The sequence below is a fragment of the Porites lutea genome, chromosome 5, assembly GCF_958299795.1.
Source record: "Porites lutea chromosome 5, jaPorLute2.1, whole genome shotgun sequence".
Lineage (NCBI taxonomy): Eukaryota > Metazoa > Cnidaria > Anthozoa > Scleractinia > Poritidae > Porites > Porites lutea.
The window spans coordinates 23,085,829-23,103,498 of record NC_133205.1 but is presented as its reverse complement, the minus strand read 5'-3'; the positions used below and the strand labels follow the sequence as shown (position 1 = coordinate 23,103,498).

At 37.4% G+C, this 17,670-nt stretch overlaps 2 protein-coding genes across 2 annotated transcripts; one reads left to right on the top strand and one right to left on the bottom strand.

Annotated features, from left to right (window-relative positions):
• Nucleotides 1–2,262: 2,262 nt before the first annotated feature.
• On the bottom strand, nucleotides 2,263–10,414 carry LOC140938109 (uracil-DNA glycosylase-like). Its single transcript, XM_073387637.1, has 3 exons — nucleotides 10,390–10,414; nucleotides 3,756–3,851; nucleotides 2,263–3,244 (listed from the first exon to the last, which is right to left on the bottom strand). The coding sequence occupies exons 1-3, from the start codon at nucleotides 10,412–10,414 to the stop codon at nucleotides 2,331–2,333; spliced, it is 1,035 nt and encodes a 344-aa protein (XP_073243738.1). The 3' UTR covers nucleotides 2,263–2,330.
• Nucleotides 10,415–12,664: 2,250 nt separating this feature from the next.
• Nucleotides 12,665–17,555, top strand: LOC140938108 (uncharacterized). Its single transcript, XM_073387636.1, has 6 exons — nucleotides 12,665–12,853; nucleotides 13,442–13,469; nucleotides 15,137–15,177; nucleotides 15,583–15,631; nucleotides 16,854–16,934; nucleotides 17,345–17,555. The coding sequence occupies exons 1-6, from the start codon at nucleotides 12,762–12,764 to the stop codon at nucleotides 17,444–17,446; spliced, it is 393 nt and encodes a 130-aa protein (XP_073243737.1). The 5' UTR covers nucleotides 12,665–12,761; the 3' UTR covers nucleotides 17,447–17,555.
• The last annotated feature ends 115 nt before the right edge of the window (nucleotides 17,556–17,670 follow it).

Genomic DNA, 17,670 nt, shown 5'->3' with positions numbered 1-17,670 from the left:
CCCCTTTTTGCTCATCGTTATCAACGATTTCATAATGAAGCAATGAGAGGGAGACCACGACTTTACCAGAGCGCCCAGAAGATCTGGCAGATACCTCAGGGAAGTGATTAATGACCTGAGACTTTGTAGACAATATTGATACTCTTGGGAATTCCCTCGAAGAAGCCCATAACCAGCTGAAAAAAAAATGCTAAGACCGAAAAGATCGTCCTCGTCATCAACACAAAGAAAAATCCGATCTCAAATAATGAAGACATCAAGCTCGCTGATGATTTCATTTACCTTGTATAAAGGATGGCCTCAAATGAAGGCTATGTGAAACATCGCCGCTGGAAGTTAGAGAGTCTTGGGCGACTACCTCTACAGACCTTAAATCAACTCGTTCGAGACAACCTTTCTACTGATACTTCTATACGGATGTGACGCAGGAACACTAGCAAATTAAAGAAACTTGAAGATAAAGTCATCAGCTGACCAACCAATTGCTGTTGAATATTTCTGGGTAACAAGAAAGAAGAAGTCCTCGAGAGGCCGGGTGAAACAAGTCCCGCTCATGCAGCTGTTACAAGAACGACAGCTCCAGTTCTTAGGGCACATCATCATCAGGAAATCAAGAAACAAATGGGTCACCAAGTACGCGTTTCATCGCCCTGACCTAGGCATGGCAAATGTAAGGCGGTCATTGAACTGGGATGTTTCATCAGTACAATGCAGGAGCGAATCAGCGAGGCATACTTGCACCAATGATAGAAGAGATATGTAACTTGGTTAAAGACAGGATTGAATCAGTGCGTGAAGAAGGCTCATAACCGTCCAAATATATAAGATTTCATATATTCACTGTTATAAAAGATATTTGAGTCGGCCTTTTTGATTCAAATTGCCTATTAAATGGCTCCACAGGAAACTTATAGTGTGTAAAAAAGACTTGGCCTGCAGGGCTAGTTGGTACTTCAGGGTGAAAATCTTTTCAAATTTACAGTGTATCTGATCGATCATGAGTAAGTACAACAGTTATTTTTAGTCTCATAGAAATTTAATCCACGATAAGTTAAGAAAACAATAAACTTTTCCATAAAATCTTTGCTTACAGAAAGACAAGACTCACAAAAAGTTGAATGAAGAAATCGATAACTGCACAGAAAATATTTTAGTGGGAGATCAAGCGTAGGAAATTTCTCTAAATTTTGAGATAAATCTAAAAAGACACCAAATGATAAATTTTAAAAAACACTTACGTTTCTGCGTTCTCGTCAGTCTTACACTTTTGAGATATTAGTTCATCAACTATCCGGCACAAGATACATGTTTCTTAAAAAAGTAATAAACTAACGATTTGTACTGTCTTCAGATCATCAACAACTGTCGAAACGATGTCAATGACTCTTATTTTACCTGGTGCTGCTGGTGCTTTTTGTCTCATGTAATCTTAAAGAAAAAGAAAGAGCAGTCATGAAGCTACGGGTTGTAACAGGTTTTGTAATTCATTGTAGAGGTTTGTTGATAAGAGGGCCTCTCATTGCTGTGTATATTTTTTCGCGATACTAAAAAACACTCGACATTAAAAAGGAAGGTTTGTTGCAGACCTTAAGTGTCGATTGAGCCCGGCAGAACAAAGTCTAACTAAGCCTCTCGAGGAGCAATTTGAACCAAAATAGTTGATCAAATATATTTTTAAACGCTTGTAGTAAAACGTTTTCCGTCTAAAAATATGAAAAAAGGCTCTGATAAAGATGAACAGATGCCATCAAATAGTTAGGAAGAAAAATCTGATTGGTCTGATGAACTTTGAACTTCGAACTTCTGATGAACCTCCACTTCGAAACTTGTCTGCTTTGGATCGCAACACGAACGAAAACAAAAAACAAAGAAAAAACCCTTATCTAATAAATCTGGTGACCGACGAACTGGGTCGCATCTGGAGATATGTAAATAACCTTACAAATGCGTGTTTGTTTCGCAGGAAGACACAGTTTGTTCTGTTCGACCATTTCCACTCATACGTCTATGTTGATTTAAGTGATGTTGTCTTACAAGTCGCCACATTTAACTCAATTGTGTAGTCTCCAGCAACTTCATTTTTTATACCAGCTTAACAGTGTTTCATCTGCATGCACAAATAACATAGCTTTTTATTTGAAGAAACACTGTCTTATTCCTTCACCAGATAAAAGAGTATTTCGCTTACTCCTGCCTAAAGATGATTAATTAAAAACTAGTATTAAAGTGATTGCATGTTCTAAGCAAAGTATTAAACACAAAAGACTATATGAACATTATTTTTATACTTTACAGTACTTTATTCCAATCCTCTTGTTTACCTTAATACATTAGAATGCAGGGCAGGGCTGCATTTCACATTCATCTTTTTCATAAAACCCTGAACCAGACCTTTTCCACCCAAACAAACGACTGGCGTGTTTTTTGCAGGGCAGAGGAACTAGGTTCCAGTCCACCGTGCCACGGCCTTTCTTACACAGCCACTCGTTTGCACAGGAGAAGTAATTTTGACAAAAAAACTTTTCGGCAGGTGCCCTGGGCGATGGATGGCCTCCTTTCACAATGTAATGTTTGCTCTTGTCGATTTTGTTCTCTAGAGCCTTGGCTTTGCTACCCCAAAGAATCCAAACGGATGGATTAATATTGTCGTTGATGTACTTCATTATTTCACGGCTGAATTTTTTCCAGATTGGTATGTGCGAGCCAATTTTTTTCTGTACTAAGGTCAGCGCTGTGTTTAGCAGAAGAACGCCCTGTTTAGCCCAGTTCTCCAAGACACCAACACTAGCATTGACGCAGTACCCTTCGTTTCGAGCTTCAAGAATCACTCTTAGCACACTTTGGACAGTTTTGGGATGGACCGAGGGATCTAGACTAAATGAGAGCCCCGTTGCTAGGCCAGGTTGTGGGGCTGGATCTTGACCCATAATTATAGCCTTTACTTGGTCAGGAGGAACCATATGGAATGCTCTGAAAATCCATCCGATTTTTGGATTCAGTTCGAGCCCCTTCACTTGAGAATCTTCCTGAAGCCGACTGGAGATATCTTCTACCATTTTTTTCACGTCGGCTCGATTGAAGAATCCTTCCCATCCTTTTGGTTGACAAGACGAGTCGTAAAGGATTTGCATGAGGGTATGTGTCTCATAAGAGGCCGACTCTAGGAGCTTTTTGCACACGTCATCATGCAATTCCCCATCTTCCTGAAGCTCTTTCTTGGGAGAATTATGCCTTGCGGAATGACCTAAATGGTTTTAATTGGGAAATCAAAGGATATCTCAGTAAAGATTTATACTTTTATACAATGTTGCTTTTGATTGAAATTTTCCATTATTGGTGTCTCTACTTTTCGAAAATTGTGTGTCAGTCGTAGGATTTCTAGACTATTCTCATTTTTGATAGATTTTTTATTAAGTTTATGTCACGTTACCTTTTAGAATGAAAACAAGGCTGGAATAAAAACTCCTTATAACTCCTTACAATAATCTTCCGTTGATTACCAAACTTGGCCACATAATGACAATTAATATCCTTTGTTGTTTCTGGCCGTTTTTATGAGGAATAATAGTCAAATGAACTCGAAGCCGGTGACGTTTGACAAGATTAAAAAAGGAATTGCCGACGAATTTTATCCCCAATACAGTGGAATCACATTAAGTTATTAGTACAAATATTTGCATGTTATGTTGTGACCTACTAAAATTCACTGTTTTGTGTGTTGTGTAATAGATCAAGAAAAAAAAAAACAGACTTACCGCCAGACGCTGTAACAAACAGGCAAATTGCCAAAGCAAAAATCACAACTTTAGAGTTCATCTTTTCAAACTGAGCCAGCGTGGAAAGAATTTTCTCTGAAAAGATTCAAGAGAAAATAAACGCGTTTATAGTAATGGTGCATTCATTTGTTTAGATTGATTTACATTTACCAGAATGTTTTGATAGACAATTTTCCTTATTCAAGAACAAGCATGCAGAGGGACACTTTTCAATCATTTCTCTTCAGTCAAGAGAAATGATTACTTGACCATGACCATACTGATAAGAAAACAGAAATTAATCAATTCAAGTACACGCATGAAAGCAATTTGGAGCTTAGAAGACTGGTTACGGCGGATTTGGTAAAAGTGTCCGTAGCTTTGAGAAAATTCTGGCTGCGCTCCTGCTAATAAGTTTGCTATATAAATTCCATCAAGCCTAAACCATTCAGTTCCACCAAGTGTCCTAAACTTGATAAGAAACCTCCCTTCTCGTTTTTTAGTAATTGCCTACAAAGTTTAAAAAAGAAAAGGGCACACAAGACAAGGAGTCCCACCCGGCCGGAGCTTAAGCCTCCGGTTTCTGTAGCATGAAGTACTTTGAAGTATTACTGCTACACCCCCTGGATGGGAGAGTTGTCCACTGTAGGGTTACCCCTGGCATTATGTCGCTGATACACACAGACATAGTAAGGCAGAAATTCTTCCCACTCTTATATATTTTTGCATAAACAAAATAACTGCTAGTCTCGTGAAAGAAATGAAAATCTTTAACCTTAAGTGCGCAATATGTATAAAAGAAACGTTTGATTTCAAAAAGTGAAGATTTTTTATGCAGAAACCGATATCTGAACTCGTACGCAAGGAGAAAGGGAATGAAGCCTTCGAAAGTACCCTAGAATATAAATCTACCACGGTCTTAGCCAATCAAACCTTAAATGAATCTTATTTTACATGGTGTTCAGCGGCTGTTTTTATTTTTTATCTGATCTTTAGGAAAAAAGGAAAATTTCCTCACTCTTGGGAATGTATCATGATTTCTAATTCTATTGTTGATGTTTCTTGAGGTATTTTAATCAGTCGTTGCCCTCGTGCATTTCCCTGCACTTTTAGCAACAACGCCTATTATTATGAGATATGTTTAACCCTTTAAATCTTAAGATCAAAATTTGAATTCTCATTTGTTGCCCCTATTCATTTTCTACAGAAATGGTGGGGAGAAGTTGATAAATTATCAAGCAAATTTATCTTGTGTGATCGTGTCCGTAATTCTCATGACCACTCTGTTTTACAAAGCATAAATATTACAAGGAGAAATTTGATGCTGATCATTCTTAGGGTTTAAAGGGTTAAGACTGAAAACTCCCTCACTAAGCTTATTACAAGGCATAACGATCACGGTTTATGTGAAATAGATCTTGTTTTTACATCGAATCCAACTGACTCAATCTTAACAAGAGACTTTCTGAGTTTTCCGGAGTAAATTCTCGGACTGTTAACGTCCATGCTCTAAATAAGTTTAGTTTTTATAATAATATATGACGTGAGTTCTAGCTCATAATTTTGCAAAGGACTTCCTTCTTGTTATAAGTTTTTCACGATCTTCTTCAATCGCAACTCTCAGTTGCACCCCCCTAAAACAAATCAGAGAGATAACTTACCGTGTTGACTCCTACAGACCTTACGAATTAACGCAAGTCAGATCCTTTATAAAGATATGTATTTCCAAATACTGATCTGGCTGAATTATTTATTGAAATCTTTTCGTTCTGGTTAAAAGTAGTACGTGGAGAAGAATAATCAGTTAGCTTGATGCCGTTCTGAAACTGAGACAATGGGCAGGGTATAAGAAACACAAAAAGGTATAGTGCGTGGACATTTTGGTATAAACGAGTTTGGTTTTCGCTGTCGTGTATTTCCAGGTAACCCTAGTGAGGTTATTCAAGAATTCATATGGCTGGCTCATATATCCCTTAAGATCGTATCAACATAGACAACACACGTTGTCCTCTGAACGGCAAACAAAAGTGGACTTAATTATTTACTGAAACCAATCTTTTTGTTTGAATCGAAAGGGGTACGGTCCGTACGCACGTGGAAGAATAATCATTAATTAACTTAGTCCCGACTTCTTCTGGGCAAAAAAGGACAAGTAGAAATAAGGAAATGGGGCGGAATTTGCTAAAAGTAATGTTTAGGAAAAGAAAAATTTAAACAAATAAAAAAGGCACACACATAGACATTATGATACATAATAATACAAAAGTATCGTGAACATTTTCCAATAAACAGCTTCAGTTCAAGTGGGCGTAAACTCCATTGCGGTTTTTAAGAATTTCACACTGTACTGACTTGAAGGGATATATGTGGCACAAATATCCCTTCAAGTCATTACAAGCAGCCCTTCCCTTTGTTTATATTCAGAAAAGCTGCAGAAAGTTGGTGTAAGTCAAATATCCAAAAGAACCCATACGCCTTTTTCTCAGTCAAAGCTATTCAAGTATCCATTTAGAGATATGAGAGAACTCATTTTTCGCCGAACAAGGCTCAGTTGTTTCCGTTGCCCGTTTTGGTAACTAACTCATCATATCTCGAAAAGTAGTGTTCAAAATTGGTTTAAACAACTGACAACAAGGTAAAACTAGAAAAACATGTACAGTCGTATGTAACACGTTAGTTTCGATCAGGTTCAAAAATTGTGATAACTAACTGAAAGCAGATAATGTAGCATGATCGCTGTCTATATGTGGAACATTCAATTAATTTCGATTCGCTGCTTTTATTCTCCCACATCAAAAATTAGGCATCTTGGAAAGTATCCACTCCCAGAGTAAATTATGGTGAGTTTCGACTCTATGACCAAAATAACATCCTATGAAGTAGTAATTGAATTGAAAGGAACTTTTTACTTAAATTTCGGGTTTTGCTGACTCTTTGAAGCAACTAGATTAAAAATACGAAACACTGGCGAAACTACCTCTTAACTGTGAGAACTACAGACGTATAATAACTCACAATAACCTCGTTTGTTTGTAACAGGATGTTGCTACTTTAACATCAGTAAAAATGCATGAAACAAAGGAAGAGGAATTCTTGGTGAATTTCAGTGAATCAAGGTTGAAATTGATGTTTTTAGCATGAGACTCGCAAAACAACTTCGTAAACAAATAAAAAGCCAAGAACCTGAAATTTTGTAACGAAAACCAAAACAAATCTCATAAAATTAGCCTAGATGGAAGTCACCCATTTCTAGATCTAAACGGCTTACCTGATTTTTTGATTTTTCTCTAAATTTCAGATCTCATATTTTATTTTCAATTCAATGCTTGAAAAAAGACGAGACGTCTCATGAATAGCAACACACCAACACTTGAAAAACACCACAAGTCAGTCTTAAAGTCATTCATAGAGCATAGGCCGAGTTAATGTATTTTAGCAATAGATACGATCAAGACGTCCTTTTAACTCTTTTGTTAATGCAACTTTATCCAAAGGGCCGATTTGTTATGTTCAAGTCAGGAAGCGTATTAGCTATTAATTCAACAATGAATATTGAGTACGAGTACTTCTTTGAACAGCCGGTTGTCTCTTACGATTAAATCTACACTAAAATTTAGAGGAGTTTGGCGTATTCCCTCTCTTAACCGGAGAATTTAGAGTCCCGAGTAGAAATTTGATTAGTAGAATTTGGGTTGTAATTTTGAAAGTGGGTTCCTCCTGAGTTTTTCATGATCTACCTTAACCCCAAAAGGGCCCCCAAAAAAGAGGAGGATATGGCCGCTTACCGTGTTAGTATTACCAGTACTACTTCACTGACGGAGAGCATACGAATAGACAGTGAAGGGACGTATTTCCAAATACTTACTGAATTATTTATTGAAATCTATCTCTTTGTTTCCGTTAAAAAGGAGTACGAGGAAAAGAATATTCAATTAACTTATGCCCGTTCTGAAAGACGATCTTGTGGTTGAAAAGATGTACGTGGAAAAGAATAATCAATAAACTTGTACCTGCTCTGAAAGACTATGCGCTGAAAGGACATCCCCTTGTGGGAAAAAATGCCAAAATAAGAACGACATAGGAGACTCTTTCTAAATATTATCTTTAGGAAAAGAAAACGTAAAACAACAGCAATTGCATCCGCCCAAAACACAAACAAACAAATAGTGCCGAACAAGTTATAATATAGTGCTTCAACCTTTTGCTTTTATTAAAGCGGCGTCAGTATTAGTTAGCATATCTCCAGGTAACTCCATTAATCTGTTTAAGAATTTCACACACATATCCCTTAACTTCAATAGGGTCACAAGAATTAAATACGAGTTTATCTCTGAAAAGCGACTGACCAACAACTAAATAAAACTAAATTATTTCTTGAATATCCTTGTCGTTGAAATCTGCAGTATGTGGAAAAGAGTAAACAAATAATTAAACTTAAACCCGTTCTGAAAGACAATAGGCAAAGGATTTTCAACTGCTTCCAGACAAAGAAAGCCAAATAAAGGACGACGTGGGAGAATTCAGTAAAAAGGAAGTGCGGAAGAAGAAAATGTTTAAAAGTCATGAGTAAGTGAATTCAAAAGCAAAAGGCAAAGCCAGATCTAACATAACTAAAAAAGGAGTTTAATGAGCCATTGTTGAAAACTGCACAAATTTTAGTTGACGCATTTCCCGGTAACCCTCAGCGAGGTGTTTAAGAATTTCGCATATATATCCTCTCTCTAGTCTGTTTTTATTGAAAAGCTGAAGTCAAATTGATATCAAATCCATGAGAAAAATACGACACGTTTCTCTCTGGATAGCAACGAATTAATTGAACGATTGGGCAATTTAGTCTCATTGCAGTCGAGATGTTTTAAGCTTAAGTCATTCTCTCATGTTGGAATTAACATTATTGAAGTCAGGTCATTTTTGCGCCGAAGAGAGACGTACATCTGATATTCTGGAAAGTGTTTGTGTTATGAGAGGCGTTAATTACTTCTTGGGAAAAAATTGTGCCGTTGAATTATGATAAATGAAAAATAACGGGTCGGAAAAACAACAATGAAAAGAATTGACAGCGAAACCTAAAGTGAAATAATAAATTAATGTGTAAAGAATTTCATATATTTGAACTAGAACCGTGGAATGAAGAAATAAATGGAAGATCCTTGCAGTTTTTAAAGTAGCAATTTATGCAGTTTCAAGAAGAAAGCGTGAAAAATTCAGGCTTGTCGCTATTCGAACCCAGACTTCCGCGATACTGGTTCATCGCTCAAACCAAACAGTAAGCTACCAGCAAGCCAACTAGAAGCTGCTCATTAAATTGGTTGGTAATATAACCGGCAAAGATGAAGATGAAATACTGTATCCTCTATTAAGCCCACCGGGGGGCTTATTTATTTCAAACCTATTTGAGGTGGGGGACGGGGAGGCTTAATAGAGACGGGGGGCTTATTAGAGAGGGGGAGCATATTTCATTTACTGAGCACGGACGATGATATCAGTTCTCCAAAAAAACTAGAATGCAAAGTAGAAAATCTCAGGGACATGAAGTTGGAGGTCATTCAGCCAAAGATCAAAAACAAATCCGAACTTCCAGTTGGTGAAAAAAACCATCCCGGATCAGTCCACACGATATTTTACAGTCGTGATTGAATAATACAGTCTATCATTTAGTGGAGAATGAGGCTTATTTGAGAGGGGTAGGGGTGGGGGCGGGCTTAATAGAGGATTTACGGTAATAAATATATGAATTCAAGAGAGAAGGAGCTAAGAGAGCGAATCTCTGTGCCCGATAATAATTTTTTTAATCTATTTAAAGAATTTCATATATTTGAACCAAACGCGGCGGAATGAAGAAATAAATTGAAAATTCTCGCAGTTGAAGTCGCAGTTTATTCAAATAACTATTAGACAGACTATTCAGTAGACAGAACATTTAAAAGGTTTTTCGCTGTTTCTGTTGGGTTTTCATCAGTGGTAAGATATTCAGTCATAGAAACAGCACGCAGATAAAAGGTGTCAGTAAAGCTAGGTTGACGAAATAAGAGAATTTGTCTCGGAACACAAAAAAGTATCCGTTGTCCGTTTTAACAGGTGTCCGTATTGAGCGTGTTATTTTTAGAGAAAAAAATATGAGCTTTTCGTGGCGACAAACAAAACTGTCCGTTATAAACGACTGCCTGTAGAGTGGGGTTCCACTAATATGGTCTGAAATTCCCCGGCATTAATCTAAAAATGAAAAAGAGAAGCAAACCATAAGGTCAATATATATGTTAAAGTGCAGCACGACCACATCGACAAACCATTGATCATGAGTGGTGCTGATCTCTTTTAGACCTGGAACGGAAACTAAAGAAAGGGAGATGGCAGACAGGCGGTGAAAATAAAAATAACTGACAGCGTGATTGGTAGGTGACATAAGGCTACGATCAGTTAGTTATCATTAAAGAGATTTAGAATCACGTCTACGGCAAACGTCAAATTCAAGCAAATAATTTTTCAGAATAGGTCTTAATCACTGAGATAAAAACTGTCCAAAACTATAATTCTCATGGATGAAACTGGCGTGAAATTTCTATTTTTTTGTGGGTATAATAAACAGTAAACGACATTTCATAAGAAAAAACATGGCCATGTGGTACAAACTAACCTCTACCGTTCGCCGTCAGAAACATGATTCTAAATCTCTCTATTATTTTCAGTTTTTCGTCCCCGAGGAAGGTTTGTCTTTCAATCCAAAATATCAGGAAAATTTTTTTTTGAAATACATATTTTATATCTTTTATTTTACCGTACTTACCATATTTTAGCTTGTTCCAGGCGTTCAACCCGGTCTACCCACGTTTTCCCCACGCACAATTTAACTCGCTCCCCACCATTTGAACTCCGCTCTGTACTACCTGAACGCCTGGAATAGGCTAACCATATTTTGTTTACTTCTTTATCGCTTTGCCATCAGGATCAGTCTGTCATGTATAATTTTTATCATGTCAAGTGCATGAATTTGAATTCAGATGTGATAGCGTAAAAAGCCAAGTCAGTTTCTTTACTTTTATTACTTCGGTTAATTACTTCTGAAGATTTATGTTGGAACATACGAAAAGTCAAGTTAAAGTTTCATTTCTTTCAAGAAATTCGTTTATATTTCCTCATGTGGCACTGCAGTTTGCTCTTTGTTTCTTCTTAAGCTGAGATGGCCAAAAAAAAAGAATACGTGCGATTTAGTTTTATTCTTTTTGTATACAGTTTGATAGTTGGATACTCGGAAAAAACGGAGAAAATTGTCTCAGAAAGTGCTTCAAAACAAAAGAAAAGGAAATAACCCCCCGGGTTAGAGAAAATCGGCCTTCGAACAACTGTGCCCATTTTCTGCCCAGGATGGTATGCCTGTGGTTACATTTTTCCACAGAGACTGGGCCGAACAAAAATACTCTCGTTACCAGGACAACCAGGACGTTTTTTTGTTTCGGCCACGAGAATAGTATCCCAGGATGCATTTTTCCAGAAACATCACGTAATATTCCAGTCATAGCAGATTCCATCGTGAAATAAGGTCGTTTTCTCGTCGCCTTTTTTCTCATTTGTGTTCCAGTAAAAGTAAGAAAATTGTATTATTTTGTTATTTGACATGATTTCTCCGATTTGCAATGGCTTAGACCCTGTTTAAATGGAGTGGGGGACCCCGGTCTAGTGGGGTAAGTTTCTTTTGTTTTGTGTCCCACAGAGCGTGAAAACAAAAGAAACTTACCCCACTTGACCGGGGTCCCCCACTCCATGTAAACAGGCCCTTAGTCGCGAAATTTTCACATAGAAACATTTATTTTCATTGTTTCACTTAGTCTTCTTATCATAAAGTGTTCAGTGACCCACAACAAGGTCATGAATATTCACGATTTTTTGGATTATATGTTGAAGTCTTCCAAATGTGGACCTCACGCCAGCAAATTGTAGTCCTGAATATTATACAGGCTAAGAAGTACCCAGAAGTACCCACATTTTAAAGACTTTTTTATCGAGCAAAGATGGGTGAAATTTCGTATCTTTTATCACATTTCAACGCCATGTGTGATAATATATGTGTTATATGTGTAAAGCCTGCTGAAGGCTACATCTGTTGGGCGCTTTCGAGAGCACTTTATTCCGAAGCAATCACTTTGTATTTTCATAGTGGTTATTTTTAGAACAAGGAGCGGTGAATATTGCCGTGTGTTTCAGTGTGATAGGAACCCAGACAAAGGTGCCACGCAGCATGCAAGCGGCACAACGCTAAACAAGCCTGCTCAGAAATTGAAAAAAATATATATCAGAAACTTTATTTATTCAAAAGAACAGATCCGTATTCTGGCCGGGACATTTTCTTGAAGATTGTGGGAGTCAGTACCGGGTGATTCAGAGGATTGTTTGTCGCATCGATAGGTTAAAATTTATTCGTAACTGCAGTTGTCATGGTTTCGGTCCTGGTGAACCTTTCAGTTGCCGAGTCTCATACTTGGTGTTTGTAGTTGCGACCGAGCGCACAAGTAGTTCTCGACAGATCAGTGAAACGTATGTAACCCTTCAAAGTAACGCTGAAATTCTTGTTTAAAGCACAATGAATATCAGCTAACTCAATATTCTCAAAAGCAGAACCGAGACATGTTCGGAAACCATACACATCGAGCACTGCGATGTTCATTACGCGCGTGCTGAAGAGTAGTGGTCATGATCTGTCACGACATGAAACGAGGTGCATCATGGGATACTATTCGATCGTCGTCTGGGCAACCATTGTGATTTTTGTAGCTTCATTGTTAGCCTGCGTAGCAGGCGCTTGGAAGTAGTGGGCGAAAGAGAGAACGGGCGCGCGCGAGGGAGACACGCAAAGGGTGACTTCTTCTCGTGCGCCCGTTTATTCTTGTGCCCACTACTTCCAAGCGCCTGCTACGCAGGCTACTTCATTGTGATCAACGATCGAAGGATTTGTGAAGCTTTCACAAGTAATTTTCCCTTGTGTTTTAATCCGGTAACCTCTTTTTAACCAAGATGTCGATGGCAACGAATTATAGGTACGAAGTGGAACGACCTGGAGCGAAAAATCTACGGAAAGCGCTAAAAAGACAGAGGAGTGAATCAAGGTAAGTGTAACTGGATCAATTTTGCTTACTTTCTGTTAGGTAATTACGTAAAGATCAAATCCATTGTGTGCTTTATACTGCAGAGAAAGCGATGAAATTTGTTTCCATTGTTTAGGAGCAATTAATAATTTTGTCAGAACGATTACGCTGATCTTCTCTTCAGGCAACAATGATATGTTGTTTTCACCAAGCATTTTACATTCTTTCAAAGAAATGGCATTTTTGTGCACTGCATTATTAAAGAGGCATTAATGTTCGATTCACCGAGTGGTGAAATCAGCCAATGGCACAAAAATTAATATCTGCAAAGACTACGTTGGGAACAAACCCTCGAGCACAAGTCAGGTCATTCCTAGTACATATAAATGTTGCGAAGGTCGAAATAGAACTTTCCATGATTGTAGCTGTAAGAGGTGCGTGTGTAGAAGGGGGGGGGGGGGGGGTGGAGGGGGTGGATGGCAATATACAACTACAATGATACATGTACGAAGTACTGAGGCTTGAGGAAAATAGTATTGATCCAACAACAATCGTTTATTATATATGTCTTTGGGAATAAGTCATATAAATCTTGGTTATCTTTTAAAGAACAATGGTTGTTTTATACAATAATATTGTAAGTTATATGTTAGCAACAGGTCCACCCTGCTTTTGTCTTCTTGAGTGAAGTTCAGATATGTCCAATGCTTTGCTTTGTCATAACATTTTTGCCAAACTTTGGCGACTTTTTGCCATTTTCGCCATTGCATGCATGATCTCTGGACACAAGTGGTGAAGTCAGGCCTTCAAAGATCAGTACCATACCTGAACTTCTGGACTAGTCAATCTTGTTTTCTCTCATCAAACTGGTTTTCCAAGTGCAAGCATTGGTTTATTGATAAACCACTGGTTAACTTTATCACAGCAACAAGCAGAATATGCATGCTAAATAAAAATTATTAGCTACTGATGTACAGTTGTACACTGTATATGCCAAAAGGGAGCAAACGTAAATGAAAAGGTCTGCTAGCCTGGTTAGCCACTTTGCAGTGATTGCAACATACTTGTACATGTTTTAGAATGACTGTCCTTTTTATTCTGGGGTGCGGGAGACAGACTCCGGGATTTCTGGCATATTCCCTACCTACCAACCTCATTCCCAGGGTTCTCTCCTACCCATCCCTATGGAGTGAGAGAGAGAGAGAGAGAGAGACCCTGGTTGGGTCTGCGTCATTGTCTCCAGAGCAGGGTTGTCAGAAAGTTTTGAAGTAGATGGCTGAGTTGTTAATGTAAGCAGTCAGTGCTGGAGGGGCAAGCCTCTAGGGGGATCTAGGGGCATGCTGCCCAAGAAAATTTTTTTATTTAGACCCTCTTAAATGCTGTTTTCTGCACTCTCCAGGGATTTTCTCTCCCAAGTTACTGGAAATCTAAAGTGAATTATAGGGTGAATTATATTACTGCATGTAGGCATTAACTTTCTCATTTTTTCATTTTGATCATTCTTAAAAGTGAACCGTGTAAATATAATGTGCATTAACATTAACTTACAAATTTCAAAATGCAGAAATCAGTAGTTTTTGGTGGGTATTTATTTTTTTCACTCACCTGAAAAACGTCCTTATTCAATAAAATGCAGTTCTACATGCTGATCGATACTTACAAAGATTAGACTGAAAACACTACACATGGTTAATACATAGAATAGCGGTCCACTGTATACAGATTGCACTTTCCACTGACCTGTCTAAGCTATGTATAGAGACATTAAAATCTCACACTTAACGTGTACCTGTCAAGTGTCACACCTAAGGCCTGATTGTCACGCCTGCAGATCGAAAACTTGGATCTCACGCCTGTGTTCCAAGTCGTCACACCTGGTAGAAAAGTTTGAGCCATTACAGCATTAACTGACACATTTTGAAAAATATATTAATTATTTAAACAAACCAGAACCAAAGAGAGAAAAGAAAAGTCTATGTGGATGATCGACTTTCTCCGAATTCTCTTTTATTAGTAGGGAAGTCAATGTTCCTTTGTGTTCCTGTGTTTGTGTTAGATGGAACTCTTCACAACTTCTTCGGAAGTCTTCGGAACATCTTCGGACATCTTCGGATATTATTGGACCCCTACAAAAAATCTTGGCCCTCTTAAGATAAAAAATGTCACGCCTATAGATGTAAAAAGGTTGGCGGGTACAAGTGAAGGTAACTTGTTGTTTCATGTACTGTATCTGCATGGCATTGGGCATAAATTGGTAATTTCACAAACATCAAAATTTACATGTAATTTTTCTTTTTGTGGTAGAATGATGAGCTTAATTCTGAACAGGAAGCAAAAGTCAAGAGGTAATAATTATAATATACTTTTACAAGTAGCCTTAAGCTTTCAATATAAATCCTTGTATCAAACTTTAAATTATCTGTTGTTGCTCTCAGACAAGTAAATATTTTTTCATAAAAGTAATGGGAAGACACTGCAGTAAGAGACTTATTAAGAAATTAGAGACTGGTGCATGTGACTTATTTTTACTGTAGGTACTAGTCCATCTAAATCTGGAATTAGAAAATGATTGTTTTTGTGGGTCCTTCTGTCCATACTTTTATCAATAAGTGCACCCAAATTTAACATTAAACAAAAGAAACAGATCATAGTACAAATCCAGGTTAGGCTTATCTGTGACGTGATAATAGCAAAATGCCTGGCACCCCACTGTTTTGTGTAATAATTCATGACTCACATTTTTTGTTTAGTGAGATTAGAGTAAATCAGATTGCTGAATGGATGGAAAAACAAGAAGAGGTTTGTGATTATGTTGCCTATACATTGTAAATCTAGAAAAATGGCATTAAATGATGTCAAAAGCATAAAATTTTTATCCTGAAGTTCCAGTGCAGAGGGTTTTTGGAGTCAAGCAAACAAAAATTATATTTACTTTCTTGTATGGAATTACATTTTGTACAATGTACTGATGTGCGACTGTCAGGTGAGTTCTAATAGGAAAACCCTAAATCACGGTGCATGTAAACAATGCAATAAAAAGGGGCAATTTATAATGTTTTGCGATTTAAAATATGATGATCGACCAAAATCAGAATAATATTATTTCCAAAATGGCCAGGTACACAAAAAGTTAATGTGTTACACACAGCATGGGTAGCTTTGTTAATTACCTATCAGCTTCACAGGAAAAAATAACGGATTCCCATTTTTGGATATTTTAGGGTATTTAAAGAATAGCCATAAAAATCACAAATTTGGCAAAGTGAGACAAGTCCCAACGAGGGAATTCGCAACCAAGTTTCCTGATTGGGACTTGTCTTGATCACTCTTTCAAATTTGGGTTTTTGTGGGTATTTTTTAAATACCCTAAAATATCCAAAAATGGGAATCTGTTATTTTTTCCTGTGCTTCCTAGTCTACTGTCAGAGTGCGTTTGTCACACTGTGGATATAAATAAAAAAGATTGGTAACCAATTCTGACTCATTTCCACAGTCATCTCTTTTGGTTCCCACCCACATGGGGAATGGAAAGCAAGAAGCACAACTAAAGGGAGGGCAAGGGGTGATGGGAAGAAGGGAAAGAAAAGAGAGAGAAATCCTGTTTCCCTCACTCTCCTTTGACCATGGATCTCATGTTAATATTAATAGGAGACTCAGAGGTGACTGGAGACAGAAGAGTCAGGGAGAGCCAATTAAATTACTGCGCTTTTCAATAAAACATAAACTCTGAAATTAAAAAGCCAACAAGCTTACAATAATGTTTTTTGCTGCTGCAAGCAACAAGCAACGAACCTTGAAACACAGAAACACTCAAAATGGATCAAAATCCACCAAACACAAATCACAAACTGTGACCTTTTGAACTTGTGGTCCAAGTAAATTTATGTTTTGCGAGGTCTGCTAAGATGATCGACAGCAGCAAAGATTGCAAATATTAGTTGGCTTTTGAACTTCAGAACTCATTTGTTTTTGAAAAGTGCAGCAAAAATGAATTTTTAAATTTACTTGTTGCATTTTGCAGAATAGTGAAAGACGATTGCTAAAGCAATGGGCTGAGGACACAAAACAGGAGCTGTCTCTTGCCAACAAAGAATTAACAGCTGTAAGTTTTTTTATTAGATTATTACATTTGTACAATTTTCAAATCAAGGATAAGGTATAGCCAGAGAAAAGAAGAAAAAAAACTGTATTCAACCTAGCTGCTGCTTTTAAGCCCTGTGCCTGGTTGCACAGAGGCCAATTAGTTAGCTAATTAGCCAATTAGCCAATTAGTGTTAATCCAGTGAACAGTGTACATTCTCCAATAAATTCTTGGCACTTATTGAAATTTCCAAGTTAAATAGAGAGGTTAATTTTGTTTTCTAATTTTTATCTCAAAGGGAGCGGGGTGGGGGATGGGGGCGAGGGGGGTCTTTGAGTGTTTAAGGAACTGTCATTTAGTATAAAATAACCTTACACACTGTATACATGTATATCTCATAATTTATTTTTTGTTCTCATAAAACATTTCAGGTCAGAAGAGCCCAGCTTCGTAACCTACTATATACAGAGCAAGCTTTGTATGAGATCGAACTAAATAACCAAGGCAAAACATTTTTCATTCAGAGAACATGACATCAACTTATTACTCGTTGTATAATACGGTTAACATTTTATTGTCGTTGTTGTTTAAATTTTACCTTGTTCAATTGTTAAAATTTAATAAAATGTGTAAACTAACATTTCGCTCTGTCTTAGTCTATTACCGACAGTACTGTATACACTGTAGAGTCTCAATAAAGAATTATAATCATAGGCTAACCCCTTTGGGAAAATGAAACATAATCACCAACCAAACT

Coding starts and splice junctions, on each gene's coding strand:
- LOC140938108 (XM_073387636.1), top strand. CDS start 12,762: ATGTCGATGGCAACGAATTATAGGTACGAAGTGGAACGACCTGGAGCG. Junction 13,470..15,136: donor TTGTTTTATACAATAATATT/GTAAGTTATATG, acceptor TTTTTGTGGTAG/AATGATGAGCTTAATTCTGA. Junction 15,632..16,853: donor GGATGGAAAAACAAGAAGAG/GTTTGTGATTAT, acceptor TGCATTTTGCAG/AATAGTGAAAGACGATTGCT.
- LOC140938109 (XM_073387637.1), bottom strand. CDS start 10,414: ATGTTTCTGACGGCGAACGGTAGAG. Junction 3,852..10,389: donor TCTGACGGCGAACGGTAGAG/GTTAGTTTGTAC, acceptor GAATCTTTTCAG/AGAAAATTCTTTCCACGCTG. Junction 3,245..3,755: donor GTTTGTTACAGCGTCTGGCG/GTAAGTCTGTTT, acceptor AAAACCATTTAG/GTCATTCCGCAAGGCATAAT.